At 38.0% G+C, this 16,232-nt stretch overlaps 2 protein-coding genes across 3 annotated transcripts in view; one reads left to right on the forward strand and one right to left on the reverse strand.

Moving 5' to 3' along the window:
• The window catches only part of NUDT5 (nudix (nucleoside diphosphate linked moiety X)-type motif 5), a 24,407-nt gene extending 15,285 nt beyond the window's left edge, over nucleotides 1–9,122 (reverse strand). Inside the window, exon 1 of one of the 2 annotated variants that reach the window (XM_009321748.1) lies at nucleotides 9,108–9,122. The gene's annotated coding sequence lies outside the window, so the exon portion shown is untranslated. Of the gene's footprint in view, nucleotides 1–261; nucleotides 267–9,107 lie in introns of those variants that run through there. The other variant, XM_009321749.1, reaches the window with a different exon arrangement.
• Nucleotides 1–16,232, forward strand: part of CDC123 (cell division cycle 123) — a 39,350-nt gene that overhangs the window by 871 nt on the left and 22,247 nt on the right. The window contains exons 2-7 of the mRNA XM_009321773.1: nucleotides 139–229; nucleotides 752–823; nucleotides 3,105–3,159; nucleotides 3,956–3,988; nucleotides 7,592–7,687; nucleotides 8,406–8,512. Of these exons, the coding sequence (XP_009320048.1) occupies nucleotides 139–229; nucleotides 752–823; nucleotides 3,105–3,159; nucleotides 3,956–3,988; nucleotides 7,592–7,687; nucleotides 8,406–8,512 (454 nt within the window). The remainder of the gene's footprint in view (nucleotides 1–138; nucleotides 230–751; nucleotides 824–3,104; nucleotides 3,160–3,955; nucleotides 3,989–7,591; nucleotides 7,688–8,405; nucleotides 8,513–16,232) is intronic.

Raw genomic sequence — 16,232 nt, forward strand, 5'->3', positions numbered from 1 at the left:
TCCTCCTGCTGGGACTCGTTGCCTGGCACCCAGCGTATCCCCACATCACTGCTGTTCCCACTTGGTTGCTCAAAGAAACTGAGGCTGAACACACCCAAACCAAGTGGCTGACTTCGTGTTTCTGTGTATTTCTGGAAGCCGTAGCAAATTCTGCAGTTTCTAAGGTGCTGCTGCAGATCAACGAGATGGTTATGAGAACTACCAGTAACTCAGGAAAGTCAAGCTCAAGGTAGTTGCCCTGTTGGATCAAAAAGTGCTGACATCAGGCTTTTAGTAATCAAAGCATTTAATCTTGTATGGTTTTTAGTGTTTAGCACGTGCATATTTTTGGTAAGTTTAGTGATAGTCCTGTATTTTTGGAACATTCGGGTGGTATAGGCAGATTTTGGGTTGGATCTCAGAAGGGAAACCTTTACTTTGAGCAACACGATGTCTCCTTCTCCCTGGCCACACACGCTCTTTCTTTGAATTTCTTAGAGCTTTGAAGGAGTGGGGCATTTTTGTGTATTTCATCTAAAATTTTTGCCTCTTTCTTCTCTACTTCCCTGGAGGGAAAATAGGCATTGCTTTTTGGGAAGGGATGAGAGAGGAGAAAGAGAAATGTGGTTTTTTCATAGTGTTAGAGAATAAAACACACTGTTATTGAGGTATGTTCTATTAAAAAACAAATTCTTCTCATTCGACTCTTGTTATTATTTTAACAAGTAATATTAATAATAAATTATTAAAGAAATTCTCATGTTTCTTGCAGTGTTATACTTCCCCTACCAGAGAATGTGAAAGAATATTTGCTGGATGATGGAACGCTTGTGGTTTCCGGAAGGTAAAGAGTGTTTTCCCCCCACCTTCCAAGTATTAATACTATTTTATATTCACAGCACTATTTTGTATATTTTGCATAGTAAGTTTTTTAATTTTGACCAGTCTGGCTGCAGTAAACCTCATACTGTATGAACATGTGAATGGGCTGTTAGTAAAACTTGACTTGCTGGTGCCTGATGCAGATCCTAAAATCACAGAATCGTAGAATGGTTTGGGTTGGAAGGGACCTTAAATATCATCTAGTTCCAACCCCCCTGCCGTGGGCAGGGACACCTTCCACTAGACCAGGTTGCTCAAAGCCCCGTCCAACCTGTCCTTGAACACTTCCAGGGATGGGGCATCCGCAACTTCTCTGGGCAACCCGTGCCAGTGCCTCACCACCAAATCCATGTAATACACTTCATTCTAGACCGAGCGGAGACAGTTCTTTCGTTTTTTTCTCCGCCTTTCCTTGTGGAGTTTACCAGGCTTTCGGATGCACAGCCTGCTGGTTTGTGTCTGGTTGGTTTGATACGGCTAGCTCCAGTTCAGAGGCTTGACCTGTCCCACGCCATTCACATGTCTGCTGCCTTATCCAGGGGTGAAGTGACATTACCTGAGTTTAATTCTCAATAAGATAAGCTATATATAAAATCTTAGTAGTTACTGAGTTTGTATAATCATTTGCATACCTATAATCCATGCATATGACAAGGCTGAATGTCCCGTATGTATACCTATGCCAAGATTTTGGAGGGAGAAGAATGAGGTGGGTAGATACGAGAAACAGTTGGTAAGAACCCAGGCCTTGTTCTTTGTTTTCTGCTTAGAATCTCACTGTATGGCTTCCTTGTAAAATGATTATTGCATGCATACATCTTGTTAATGATCGGACTCAGGAATCACTCCAGACTCCCGTCATTTCCTAACTGGTAGTTTGCCTCCCGCAGAGCAACCAATTAGGCTGTGAGTGTAAGGGCGCTATGTCTAATTTCTCAGGAATCAATTTATATAAAATTGAAGCTGTTTAAACACCTTGTAAAGATGAAAGGTCTTTTTTAATTTTTGAAATTCTGTTTTTTAATAAAAGGTATCCAGAAAATTAGAATTGTTTTTAAACCATTTTGGATAAGAAGTAATATTGTCACCTGCTTCTGCAGAATTGTGCAACTTATTTAGCAGCAGCCATTTGTTTTTTAATAAGCCTTCAGAAGAACTGAAACTGAGGGTTTGACTTTACAGCTATGTTACACAATTTCTGCTGTCTTCAATAGAATAATGGACAGCTGTATAATTGACTTAAATTATATTTTTAAAGATGTTTCCAATTTAAAATCCCTTTTAGAAACCAATTTTTCTCCGAGTTGAACTTTCTTAGCTGGAAGTGAATGTGATCTTCTTGCAGTCAAGGCCAAGATTGCTTTTAATCTTGAGTGAACCGGTATCTGACCTCTAGATCTCAAAAACCTGAATTGATAGTTTAACCCCTATGGAAGTGCGTTAAGGGACTGCAGAGACTTAGCTTGTTGAAGACTTGACTTTTGGCAGGGACGTACATTTTAACTTACCCCGTTTGCTACGCTGACTTGCTGTGAATAAGTCTTCTTCAAGGGCTTGGTCTTCTCCTTTAAGATCTTCACACTCAATTATATTGGCTAAAGAACTTCAAAAGTCACCTAAGGCTTCAAAGGAATGTTTGCAATCAAGTGCTTTTTCCCAGATATGCTAAAGTTTACAACAGCAGATCTCACCTGTGTAGAAAAAGGAACTTTCCAGGAAGAAGCTAATGACTGCGTATCTGCTTTCCGTAGGATCTTCTTTTCTGTGCAAGGAGTGTGAGGACATTTTCTTTTCAGATCCAGAAATTCACAGGTCAACATCTGAAACTCAAGGTTTTTAAATTTTTACTTGGAGTATGGAGGCAAAGCATAATTTAAATTGAACTTGTTAAAAAAAAAAGTTTGTTTAATTTGTGCTTCTGTGAGAGTACGGTAAAGTTGGAAAAGAATGATTAATAGGGTGTTGAAGAGCTTCAATTATGGCATTTTCAGAGCAGAAAGTGATCTGCTAATTTGAAAGAAGCAAAGTGTTTTGGATAGGGCCCAAGTCTAACGCCAGGGTGTTTGGTCTTCAGTTTTCTGTACTGGCTTGCTCTGATTTTTCTCTGCCAGGGGTTTTGAGGCTTAATCTTCTTGTGAAACATTTTGAGATCAACAGCTGGTAGATGCTGCGGAAATGCAATGTATATGGTCCAGTCAAACTCCAGTGCTTAACTTTTTTCTCCTGCTAATTTTTTGCTTTAGAGAAGATCCACCAAGTCATGCTCAGGAGGGGAGTGACGATGCAGAGGAAATACAGGTCAGTATAAAATGCAACTTAATGTCAAATCTCTTGGGGAAAAATATGAATGTGTAACCTTTTCTGCATAATTCATAGGTGAGGAGAGTACTTCACAAAAATAATAATCACATGGTAGTTGCCTTGAAGAAACTTAACATCATTATTTGTACTGTGATGTCAGGGAAGGTTTAAAATGTTTCTATGCTCTTTCACAGAAGACTTATTTTTTTGATAATTGCATTTGTAATAATAAGTAAGGAATGTTGAAGGATGTTGGAACTGAACTTAATGCTGTTTCATGCCCTGAAAAATTAGGAAGAGGAGTTATTTCAAGAAACAGTGAAAGTTTCTGAGGCCATAATAGTTCAGAAGGGTATTCTAGAAGAAAAATGCTGAAAAATGTTGTAAGCACAAGGTGACAGAAGGTACAAAAAGGAGATGAAAAAGAAATATAAGTGAAACTAATGGATCATGGGCCTAAGGATGGAAGTGCTGGAGCTGGAGACAAGCTTTAGACAGAGAAAACTGTTGAGTTCTGAAATGTCCAAGTTTGTGATATAAATCATAATTAAAGGGTCTTTAGGGTCTTCTTTTAGCCATGCTGTGGAATAGTACTTCTGCTGAATATACAATATTTTTCCTGTCTTAATTTACAGCCTTAGTAATTGGAGGATGGTGATGTTATGCTACAGGAGCTCCAGGGCAATGATTTGATGTACATGTTGTAGGAAGCCATATGAATTCTGATGTTCTCATAAATTATAAAGGATGTCTCAGGAAACAGTAACCTTTGATTTGCTCTTATTTTTAACAGTGGTCGGATGATGAGAATACTATAACACTTAAGGTAAGGTCCTGCAAAAGCCTAACATGGGTTTGTCAGCAGTATACTTTCTGCAACCTTGTGATATAAACTTGTTGCCAGTTAGAGACACCTGATGCTGTATTTAACGTTTTTCAGACCATTCTAGACAGATGGCAGTGTAGATGTCTGTAACTTTAAAAAAGTTTTGCTGGCTTAATTTTTTTTAACTAAAAATAAAATGTTTTTCTTCATCCCCAACAATCACACGCTTGCTAGACTATAGGAAACGAACTGAAGTATGGCTCTAAATATAGCTGTCTTTCATTTTCATGACTTTGAATATCTCCCAATTACTTAATCAGACTGGATGTAGAAGAAACGAAGCCCCTGCAGCTCAATTTTCACAGCTCTTCTCTTCTCTTACACCTGTGCCATTATTTCATCCTGAGTACATTTCTTTCTATCATCTTTTTTTTTTTTTTTCCCTTTTTTTTGTCTTTATGTTCTCCTTGCACTGTGCCTGGCTTAGAATCAGGATCATGATGGATATGAACCACGCTTCCTTGGTCTTTGTTTACACCTTTTTTGAAACTTGCTGTTGCCCTATCATTGTCAGAGTTAATATACTTGTGTCACTTGTCTGCCATTGATACTATTACTTCAGTCCTATTAGCTCTCTAATGTTCAACATAATGTTGAAATGCTCACATTGGATTAGGTGCAATATAAACACAGCCCTGCTTTGAGTTGTGCGTATGCTAGCACAGAATTTGTAGCCTAGCTTTTAAAACTAATACGTGCCAACTTTGCACACACTAATAGCTTCAGTTCAAATATCTACGCTTTGATAAAGTAGATGCCTTAGGTTGCAAATTATTCAGAACAAGGATTTTGGTATCCATCTTATCTCTTGCGAAGCTCATGTTAATGTTGCTAACGAAATAATATCAGACATTTGAATCAGGTTTCATTATAGTGTACAGCACAATAAGGAAATGCATAGTCAAGAGGTATGATACCCATCAGAAGGGTATAGGCCAAGTGATTTCAGTTTAGTTAGGTAAGTATTGTGTATTGCATATAGATTGCAGCTTTACAGCTAATGTTTTACTAGGGCTGGCTGGGATGGAGTTAACTTTCAGCTGTTGCTGAACAGTGCTTGCATAGCATCAAGGCTTTCTCTTTTCCCAGTCTGCCCCATGCCCCTCCCCATTGACTAGGCTAGGGGTAGGCAAGAGAAGGAGAGGGGACAGAGCAAGGACAGCTGACCCAAATCGTCTTAATCCGTACTGTATAATATCATGCTCAGCAATAAAAGCAGGGCCAGCGGAAGAAGAGGGGTGTTTTGGCCTCTAAGGTGGCTCTTGTTCAGAGACTGGCAGGGCTTTGTCTTTCACCAAACCTGGAACTTTGAAAATGGTTAATAATGATCATGGTTTGTGCCTGTGGCTAGTTCCTACAAAAATACACCTACATTTGGTCACAGAAAGAGACTCTAAAAGTACAATTTCACAATATGCCCTTTGCCATCTCATGAATTTGGTAGATGATTGCTTTGAAGACTCCATCCATGGCAAATATGCTTTCGCTACCTGACAACTAGGGACTGCTCTGAGGCCAGTGAGTGAGTGAATGGAAATAGTCTTCTGTGCTTTTAAGTGTTGCCTGTTACCACTTTGACAGTGATGAAGACAGTGAAGAAACAGCCTGTGTAGAATGCAGAAGGGAGGGGAGCTGCATCTGGAATTACCGCAAGAGATGAGAATGGATCAAGTAGCGATGTGGAAGCTGAACAGGGAGACACTAGGGAACATAATGTGTAAAGAATAGTTGGACAGGCTGGAGACTGCTGTTCTGGATTCGCTGTCAGCCTAGGGCATTCGCATCTTACTAATGATAAATCCCAGGTTATAATTCTCTGTTGGTTTCTTGGCTCAGGGAAGCAGTAAGGTGGGCTGTGGTTGTGATTATTCTGATTTGATGACTCACCTGAGTCATCAGGTAGAGCTTGTTTCCCTTGCCCCTTCTATATTCTGAAGAAGAATTAGAATATAGAATTATAGAAAATTCTGTGTTTAAAAAAATGTGCATTAATATCGATGGTTGCAAAGTCAGGCATTCAGAATTTAGGAAATGTTAGAATCCGACTGGTTTATGCAGCCTTAGAGCTATCCTCTTGTGTATGTTTCTTCACTCGTATTCATCAAATGACATGATGGTAACGTTTCCCCAGGGAGGCTTAGTATGTGCTGGTATTACATATATAGTATGATCCCTGACTTCTGTCAAAACAATAGGAGATTGTATCAGAATGCAATGGATGAAGAGTTTTACTTCTTGTAGGAACAATTTCTAGAATTGACTGAAGCTCTAAAAATAAAGTAAAATCAGAGAAGTGCTTTTTCAGTTTTTCAAGTGTAGTTTCCCATGGAGACTAGGTAACGTACTAAGGAAAGATTCAGAATGTTTGAAGTTCGGTCTAGGTCACTGCGCTAAAATGTGAGAGGGGTTTTTTTAAGTGTTTGCATTTGGGGGGGCTGCAGAAAGGAGATGCCAAAATGCATGAACTCTTTTTCATCGCTTGTGTGGCTGTGAGGGCTTTGTTGTTTTAGAGACATCAATTAGCTTTAGCGTAGAAGTTATCTTTGAGTTGAGTTTAAAAATATTCAGGCAGAAATAGTGTTCTTATATACTTTTTGCTATAAATCCTTATACATGAAAAATCTTTGACATATGCCTGAAATCCTTTCATATTATTTTAAAGGTTAGCAATCTGTTTTTTTTCTATTGCACCACATTCAGAGTGGCGTTTATAGCATCCTGAGGAGTTTTTTTTCCTCCTATCTTATGTTTACAATATTGACAATGTTCTTTACAAGATGAGGTTTTTCTAGTCCAACCCATACCTTTGCAGTGTGTCCTCTATTTTGATGCAATATATTGTTAAGGAGCTACTTTAAGACCTAATTTAAGAGCTGATTAGTTAAAGTCTTACTAACAACATTTTGTAAAACTAAAGCTTAAATGAGGAGCTGTCACTCAAATTGCCTCTGAATTGATTTATTTACTTTTGCTCTCCTACTGTGCTCCTAAATGCAACTAGAGTACTATTACAAAACAGAAAAGATCTTTCTACCTTTTAATACTTTGACAGAATGCTACAATATTTGTATTTTAGATTTTTTAAAGAGTTGCTTAATTCCAAACAAACTATTTTTGAAAGTTTATTTGTTTGTTTTTAAATCTTCTTGGATCTTATTTGTATACAATAATCTACCATCAGGTATAAAACAACAGGTGTGTATTTAAGGTCTGGTTATTTGACCTGCATGTTTGCCAGCTGTTGCAGCTTTCCTGATGACTTTATAAAGTTTCAGGTTTTCCCGTGAAGTTCATGGGATCTTGCTAGTAATGAGAGTGAGAACTGGAAACATATTTTCAATTTGCTCTGATTGAAAGAATGTCAGAGTTGATTCTTAAGTGATTTATTTCTACAAATACATTATTTTTGTGGGGTTCTTGGTTCCTGATTTTGGACACATTTATTCCTTCTACAATATGTCTTTCTAATGGTATTTAGAAGATGGCTACACGTCACTATTAAATTTACTGGAATTGATATCTTTGTTGTTGTTCTTTGTTCAGGCACCAGAATTTCCTGAGTTTACAGCTAAAGTTCAAGAAGCAATAAGTTCCTTGGGTGGTAGTGTTTTTCCTAAACTTAACTGGAGTGCTCCAAGGGTAAGAATGCTGACTCCCAAAACTTGTAACAGATGTTAACATAAGCGTTTTTTTGTTTGTTTGTTTTATCTTAATGCATTGGAAAGTAGAAGAGACTAGTGGTTCAGATAAAGGAAGGAGTGATAAGATATCAGTGAAGTATGATACCGCACATTGTTCTGGTGGATTAGAGCTAGATGGTGCACTGTTTGGTGAGGCTGATACAAGACAGCACTACCTTTCTTACATAAAACCCTGTATCCTTGCCACAGATAACAGTATGATGGTCAGACTCTTCTCATTTAGGATACAAATTGAAAACTTTGCCTGGGATAAAGATTAAAACCCCCACATTTTTTAAAAAAACAATAAACTTCTCTCTAGTTATTTTTAGGTACTCTAACTATACCTTAAGGATGGGTGCACCTAAATGTTTTTGTATCATATTCTCAAGAGAAACTTGTGTTCAATCAAGCCTTCCCAGAAAGTGCCTGGAAGCAGTAAGGCAAAAACTTAGTTTTTTTTTTAAATGGATTTGCTCTGCTTTCAACAGAGTATTCCTAAGAAAAGCGATAACTATTGTGTCTCTTGTAAGAGCTAATGAAGCTTTCCTCACACGCAGAAAATTATTTTTTAAATTTTATTTCAAATGTTGCATAATACTTAGTGCTGATAGATCTGCAGCTTGCATTTCTTCCTGCTAGTAAAGGTGCATTTTTGGATAATCTTTTTTGTTTAGGATGCCTACTGGATAGCAATGAACAGCTCTCTGAAATGTAAAGCTCTCAGTGACATCTTCCTCCTCTTCAAGAGTTCAGACTTCATAACTCGTGACCTCACTCAACCGTAAGTAGATTTCTAGGAGACAATCTTATTTATACCCAGTCAAAAAAACCCCAACCCTCTGAAGGTAGCTTTTCAGTTCTTTTGAAAGATCTTACTCTTTACAGTACAGTAATGATAAATATCTGATATGAAAGTACATATTCATGTTTAAAAGTGGTTCAGGTACAGTAATAAGTTAGTTGTTCTTTGAAGCTCCCCCGACCCCTTCCCTCCTTCTTCTTTGTCTCCCTCCACCGTGCAAAAATAAATGCCAGGTCCAATTTAGTGCAGAGAATTGCGAGGCAAATTATCTTCTGTTACTTACCGTGAGTGAGCCTTTCCTGGTAAACCAGAATTGTTCACCTTGTTTCAGTTGACAAGAGAGGAGCAGCCTCCATTTTAGTCTTATATTAATTATCTCGATTTTAATATGCAAGTGAGTGAAAAGCAAAACAGGAAGACATTATATTAAAGTAGTACATGTGAAATGACACTAAGGACTAAGACCATTTTTGAGTTGCTTTCCAGAGCAAGTGATGTTTTAATCTTGGGGTTTCTTTTTGCCTTCCCACCCCTGTTGGCATTTACTTGTTGCTACCTACCTTATTGTTGCCACTTGTCATAGTAATACAGCATGATTTTACCATGTCGCTTTCAAATTTTAAAGCTGTTCAAGTTTGCGTGGCTGCCTGGAAGATGCCTGAGACTTCTGCTAACGTATTCCTAGAGCTCCTTCTGAACCTAAGTTCTTGTAGCTCTTGAACAAATGCACTCCAGGAACTGTGACTAGGGATAATAGTTACAGATAAAATTGCGAATATGATGTGCTTGGTGTTTATTTTGGCTGCTCACATGAAGAGTGTACTTAATTGTATAGGAACAGTTTCCTCCTGTAGTACCTGTGTCTGATTCATGTCACTCATTTCTTAAATGCAGCCTTTTTCTGGAAGAAAATAAAATTATTGGAATTTAATGTTCTTGTTACTATTATTATTATTTTTTTCAGAAAAGCAGAATTTCAAAGAAAAAGGGCAATTTATGTCTTGGAATCCGAGAGATTGCTTATTCAATGTTTATTTCTATTACTGCAGTATTTAGGAGACTCAATCAAATGCAGGGCACTTGTTCTAGGTGCTTTATAGAGGGTTACCAAGCATAATATCCCCGTGTTAAGTAGCTTATGACCCGGTAAGAATTGTCTTGTCTAAAATGTGAAACCAGTTGCATTAATGCTGTGCAACTGCCTTCTTTTTTTTATTCCTGCAACTCTAATAACAGTCTTATCCCCCAGTTTGTTGGTACATTAAAAAAATGATAGGTAGCAACATCCTCATCCTTATCTCTGCATTTATGGAGTGTTAGCAACGCTATCAGTCCAATTCTGATGCTAGGTTTTACATTATGCCTAAGGTACAACATTATGAGGTGCAGGGGGAGAGAATGAGAAGGAGGGGAGAAGATGTTGGAGTGAGAAGACAGTTTGAAAAGTATGTTGGACTAGGGAAACAATTGTGAGCGTTGAGAATTCATGATTCGGTGTTCATAGAGAATGAAAGGGATAGGGGAGATGAGAAATCTATAGTTTACATTTCAGAGGTGAGTGAATAGTGATTCTCAGAAGACTTTGGTGCCTTACCAAAGAGCTTTTTTTCATGGTTTCCCCTAATGGGAGGCTAGGTGACTTGGCCAGGTGTCTTGAGGACGGTTTGCTCAGAGGGTTGAGCACTAAAATTTAATGTGTCCTTTGTTGTAACTGCTTTCAGGACTGAGTCTTTTGCGTCTGAAAAGAACTGTACACTTTGTATCATCCCTTTGTGAATATTAAATAATACAGTTTTTGGATTCTACTATCCTCATGTATAAAGAGGTTCAGCAAAAAGTACCCTGAGCTCCTTGGAGAATTCCTGTTTGGTTTACCACTTTCTAATGAGGGACACAATCAAGTGTTTAGCAAGCACCACTTGATTTAGAAGATGTGGCAACTCTGTGTGTGTTTGTGCTCTAAGTTTATGCCATTTGTATGGTAGAGTGAGTTGGTTTGACTACCTTCACTGAGACTGAAATCGGTGCATTTTCTGCCAGGTTTTATCTCCTATCAGGTAAAGTTAGTGCCTCAGCTATTCACCTTGCTCTTTGCAGACAGTGCTGACTTAGTGGTAGAGGCAATGAATGCATTCTAGCTCCAATGTTGTGAGATTTCACAGCATGGGTGTTAACTTGAACCATCAGTAATTTCACCTTAAGTTCACACCAGACTAAGAATGGTAGTGGCTGAGCAGCCTGTAGCAGGCACGCTCTCTTCTACTGATCCTGCTGTGGGAGAAAAACCTCTAGCAGAAAGACAACACCTCAAATTGCAGTAGTCCAATCCATTTAGACTCTTTTCCAGTGTGATAAGACTGCATGCGCTGCCAGATAGCACAGCTTAGCTAGTGGGTGGTAAATAAGCAGACCTTGTGACATGATTGTGGGATCGTCACCTAATCTAAAGGTTAAGTTTCCTTTGAGAAGTGTTGTATTTATTTCCTTTCCTATAAAGTCTAATCTAATGTTGGTATAAATTTGGGGTATGGTGTTTGTTTTTTTTTTTTTTGTCAGAACAGGCTTTGTTGTTTTGGTAAGGTAGAGTTAATATGGGCAGTGCAGCCTTGTGGCTTCCATGAATTTGAATGGAATTTGTACTTAGGACTGGGGGGACATGTGTTATGTGTGAAATCACTTTGGTCTCTATGTATCTTATATTTTATGAACATGTTGTACTTATTAATTAATTAAAGCACATTATTGTGCAGTCTGTGCATGGTATTTCTAAATTGCTAAGTTATTTGTACAGTGTCCCCACCCAAACAGTGAAATGATTATTGCTGAATCAGAACAGTGGTCTTCCTTAATTACACTATTGATTAGCTGCCAGTTCCCTAGTCCTTAGCAAGCAGAAATTAAAAATGTAGCTGGCATAAGAACCTGAAGTGCTGAACAAATGAAAATTGGATACATAATGCATCCAAATCCCTTGGAAGGGCTACTCAGAGAGAGGATAAAGGCACTGTATTTCTACTTCTTTCATTAATACTCAGTATGGTCTAAAAGTTTCTTGCCCTGCATAAGTAACAGCTGACGTGTTGTATACCCTTTTTGTTTTGTTTTGTTTCCTGTTCAGTTGTATTAACTTAAAAATCCACTTCATGGGTCATAATATGGAAAAGACTTTGCAATGGCAATTTGAAGATCTGTTTCTTAATCCAGCTTTGCCAGTGATATGGGACTTAAGGCAAACCACTTTCTTTGCCTCTTCCTTCCTCTCCCATTTCCTATCTGCTTATCTGATATTGATCTATACATTGTTCAGGTCAGGGAACTGCCCTTGCTGTAATTCTCAACTGTCTCAAGTTCAGAGAAAACTTACGCAATACTTCAATACAAACCATTAAAAAAATACGGCCTTAATGCAAATATACTGAGCATGACTAGATAAGCTTTGACTGTTTTAAATGTTTGGATTCTCTCATGATGTTGACACTTTGTTTGGTTGAAAAGTTCAGAATAATGAGTTAGCTTTCCTCCTTGTTAATTTTGTATAAATTAACAGACTTCAGAGCAATGCAGTCGTTAATGTAGTCAATGTTGTTTCTGCTTCAAAGTAAGCATTGTATTTTACTTAGCTGAGTTCACAAAAAACTTTGTGGGTGGTGTGATCCTTAACTTTTCGGTTTTAATGTAGGCTTTCAAAAACTTAGTGTTGTGGGTATGCGATAAAGGGATTTTTTTTTTCTAATTAGGATTTGTGTTAAGTGATTAAAACTCCTCTTTTGAACAAAAATCCTTTTAAAGCCCTGCTGAGTGTATTGGTTTAGGACACAGTTGTCCTCCTTATTGTTAGAATGTGTGGACTACATTTTGTTAAGACACGATTGCCCACCTTGAGACTGGTATAAATATTAGTGATAGTTCTAATGATATGATAATGCCCTTTCAATTGTAAGATAAGCTTGTTCTTACATCATGCTTGTTAATAAACCTTGGAAATTTTGTCAAACTTCGGAGGTTGTTCCTGTTCTACAGGACAATACTGGATGTTTTAAATCTGCAGACGCTACTATTGGGATTTTGAATGCTAAACTCTTCTTACTTTTCCAGTTGTTTAACAATCATAACCATAGAGCTGAAATAAGAAGTCCTGTAAGTTCAACCTTGTTGAAAAGCAACCTAATGCAGAGAACATCTTTTGCAGGGACTGCCCGTTGCTTTATTATAGAGAGGCAGTATAAGTCACGTGCAAGAATGGCTGTTTTCTGATGTGCACTTAAGTGTTGTAAATTGACTCTCAGTATTTTATTGGACCAGCTGGTGCTATGGACCTGTTCCTTCCAGAAGTTAATTCCTGAAAGCTTTTTGAGAAGCTGGTTAGACAGGTGAAGTGAAGAGTCTAAAAGTAGCCACTCAACTCTGCCTAAGCCCAGGAAACAGAGTGAGGGGACCATCTATGCCACATTTAGTAGGTAAGAAATATCTACCAGGTTAACGGAGCAGGTGAAACAACTCCCACTGGGCCAAGGAGAAGTTTCCAAATGTATTAAGGTGCAAGATACAAAGGAACATGAAGGGCGATGCAATTTTTTTTATTTAGGTATTTATAAGAGGGCTTGGTTAAAATTTAAGTGCCTGTTTCTGAGAACGATTGAGAAAGTCTGCTCTTGAGTGAGGTTTAGCCCATCAGGCTCCTAAGCACATTGTTTAACTTTAAAACCCAGCAGATGTTTCAATCCTTTTTGTTTTTAAGCTAGCATTCTGACTACATTTTTGATACCAGACTTAATGCTTCTAAATGTTGAATTACAAATTGTAAAGAAATTATAAAGTTTTTCTGAGAATGTGGAGTAATAACAGCCTGTGTTCTCCTAACAGAACATAGGAGGCAGTGTTGGCTCATAAAGGTGTGACTTGGCACTCAGGATACCTTTCTGCGAGAACGATAGCTGTTGGTTTAGACTTTAGTATAACCTATTTCGAGGCAGACAGTTCCACATGAGAGGATGTGGAAAATGAGGCCTTTGATTTTTTTTTTCTTGAGGTTTTACTCACATCCCGTTTTTCCTAGCAATTTACAGTGTAGTACAAGATTCTCTTTTGAACAGTGCATGAACTTCCTATTTCTTTTAGTCCTTAAAGTTTCAGCAAGGTTCAATATTCAAGAAATAAGGATGCAGTTCAAAGGCAGTTAGAAGTTTCTCCCTGAGTTTTTTTTTTTTTATTAAGGTTTTAAAATAAACTATGAGATGATAGCAGGGCAACTGTCAGGTACAGAATAACTTTTACAATTCTCATTATTTTCATAATAGTTTATTATCCACAGAATAATCTCAGTGATTTGCAAATGAGTTCATGGCTCTCTTAGCAGGATAGGTACTAGAGGTCTTACAAATCTTCTTAAGTTGCTTTTCTCAGTGTTGTAAACTGAACCGCATAATGGCTTCATGTAGTGTGTCCTGTTGTCAAGTATATGCATTTGGAGGTTAACGTACAGCTGCTACATATAAAGAGGCCTTGAGCCTGCTGTTCTTGACATCTAAGTATAAATCGGTAAGCAAGCTGTTGACCACAGCACAAGACCTATACGCAGTAGAGTTTAATTTCTTCACCCTTAGTAGTATTCAAAATGACAATTTTCAAAGGCTTCAGAAAAGAGGGCCCAGATACCTCTCAATTTTGGGTTCCTGAAGTCTTTCTGATTGTTCTTTCAAGTACCTCCAAACCTGAATAGGATGTGGGTTAAAGAAACCCCACTTAGCCTTCTGCCTCTTATGATCAAAAGGCCATATGTAATAGATGAATTCAGCTGAACAATTAATGCTACAATAAGTTCGTAACAAATATAAAATTGCAACTACTTCAAATTGCCCAAAATTTACCCCCCAAAAAGGGGTGGTAGTAATGTCCTTTTGTTGACAAAAACTCATGATACTATTTAGAAGGAAAATGAGACCACAAAAACCTGAGTTTATTTTGTCTTTCACTGCATTCTCCCATTTTTTCCTCATGTGTACTCAATCCTGTGTCATTAAGGCATAAGAAAAATAACATTAACTGCGTCTTGCAGTATTTTTGTCTTTATTCATCATTTTGCCTGTTTGCTTGATTTGGCAGCAATACCTGAGCAGTCTGTGTGGCTTGGGATGGCACCCAAGGGTTTCATTTTCAGACTCACCAGGAAAGAGGAAGTATCTTTCCTCACATAGCTCTCACCCAGAATACTTGAGGGTTGAGCAGGGGATAATTCTGATTGTTCATAAGGCTGTTTTTTGACTGCTGGAAAAGACTGCATGTTATTGGAATGAAGCAGATTACAGGTACACTGATCTCAGATATGGAAGTCTGTGAGAGGTAATACAGGTCCTAGTGTGCAGGGATGGTAAAATTCCATGTGCTGGACTTCAGCTGCCTTTTTATATACAGTTTATGATTGTTTTTGTGTGTGTGGGATTTTTTCTTGAGCATGGTAGGCACATATGCTAGTAAGGGAGGAATTTTTGAGTCTAGCAAAACTGCAAGCTCTCATGACTTTGTTTCTATTGCCTTGACAGATCTTAAATTGTGGGGAACATAAACTGTAGAATATAAACTGTAGTTGAAGGATGGTATCTGTTTACATAGGCTTACAGATATATATGATCTGTTTTATTACAGTACTTTTGGAAAGCATGCCTGCTATTGCCCTTCTTTTCTGCATGTAGTGGATATTAAAGTCTAAACTAAAACGTGTGAGATTTATTTCTGCTGGCTGCATACTGAATGAACTCTTGCAATAGCTCTTCATTTCAAACTGAAGGCTGGGCAGCCATGTCTTACAAATGCAATGCTTATATTAGAGATGTTAGACTTTTGGATTGCTTAACTAAGTTCAGAGCCAAAGGGAGATAGTATAAATGTTGCCATTTAAGACTATTGCTCAGCAGTGACCCTTTACACAGTTCTTCCGTACATCAAAGTAGTTTGTTGCCAATAAGGTCAGGGGAGTACACTTGGAAGGAAAATGCATGTTCTTTTGCTAATTCCCTTTGAAAGTTACAGGATTTATTGCAAGGTTTGCTGTAAAATGACAAAAAGGTACATAGAAGTTGGCTTGGGTATAACTGCCTCCTTTCTTGATAGTTCCTGAAAGGTGGCACACAGACTCAGCTACTCACAAGGGACAAAACCTTGACATCTGCTTGCAGTTATGGAAATAGTTTTGTTTATTTCCACTCTCAAGAGATTTGTAAGAGTATTTCTTAAGGCTCTTAATTTAGAAAGATACCATGCTGTGGAATCAGAAGTGCTGAGTGGTGCTGTTTTGCATCCCTTATTCATGGAAATGAACTGCTGTAAGGCATGATGATGTGTCTCTCTTGTGTGGTTTAGGAAGTTAAACGTTAAAAGTACTAGGGAAAACATGCTGCAATGAAACTAGATTAGATTGCTCAAGTTTATCTGGTTCTTTGAGAATCCAGTTATGGCAACATAACAATCAAGAGGAAAGGAGCAGCACTGTTGATTCAAACAAAAAGACTCAACAATGAATAAGCACTCACATTTTAACCATGTCCCTGTCCAAATTTAAGTGCTTCCAAATTACACTAGATGAAAAGAGGAGAATTTTTTTCCCCTTTTTTTCCCCCCTGATAATTCATAGAATCATAGAATAGTTTGGGTTGGAAGGGACCTCTAAAGGTCATCTAGTCCAACCCCCCTGCCATGGGCAGGG

The sequence above is a fragment of the Pygoscelis adeliae genome, unplaced genomic scaffold, assembly GCF_000699105.1.
Source record: "Pygoscelis adeliae isolate BGI_AS28 unplaced genomic scaffold, ASM69910v1 Scaffold202, whole genome shotgun sequence".
Taxonomy (NCBI): domain Eukaryota; kingdom Metazoa; phylum Chordata; class Aves; order Sphenisciformes; family Spheniscidae; genus Pygoscelis; species Pygoscelis adeliae.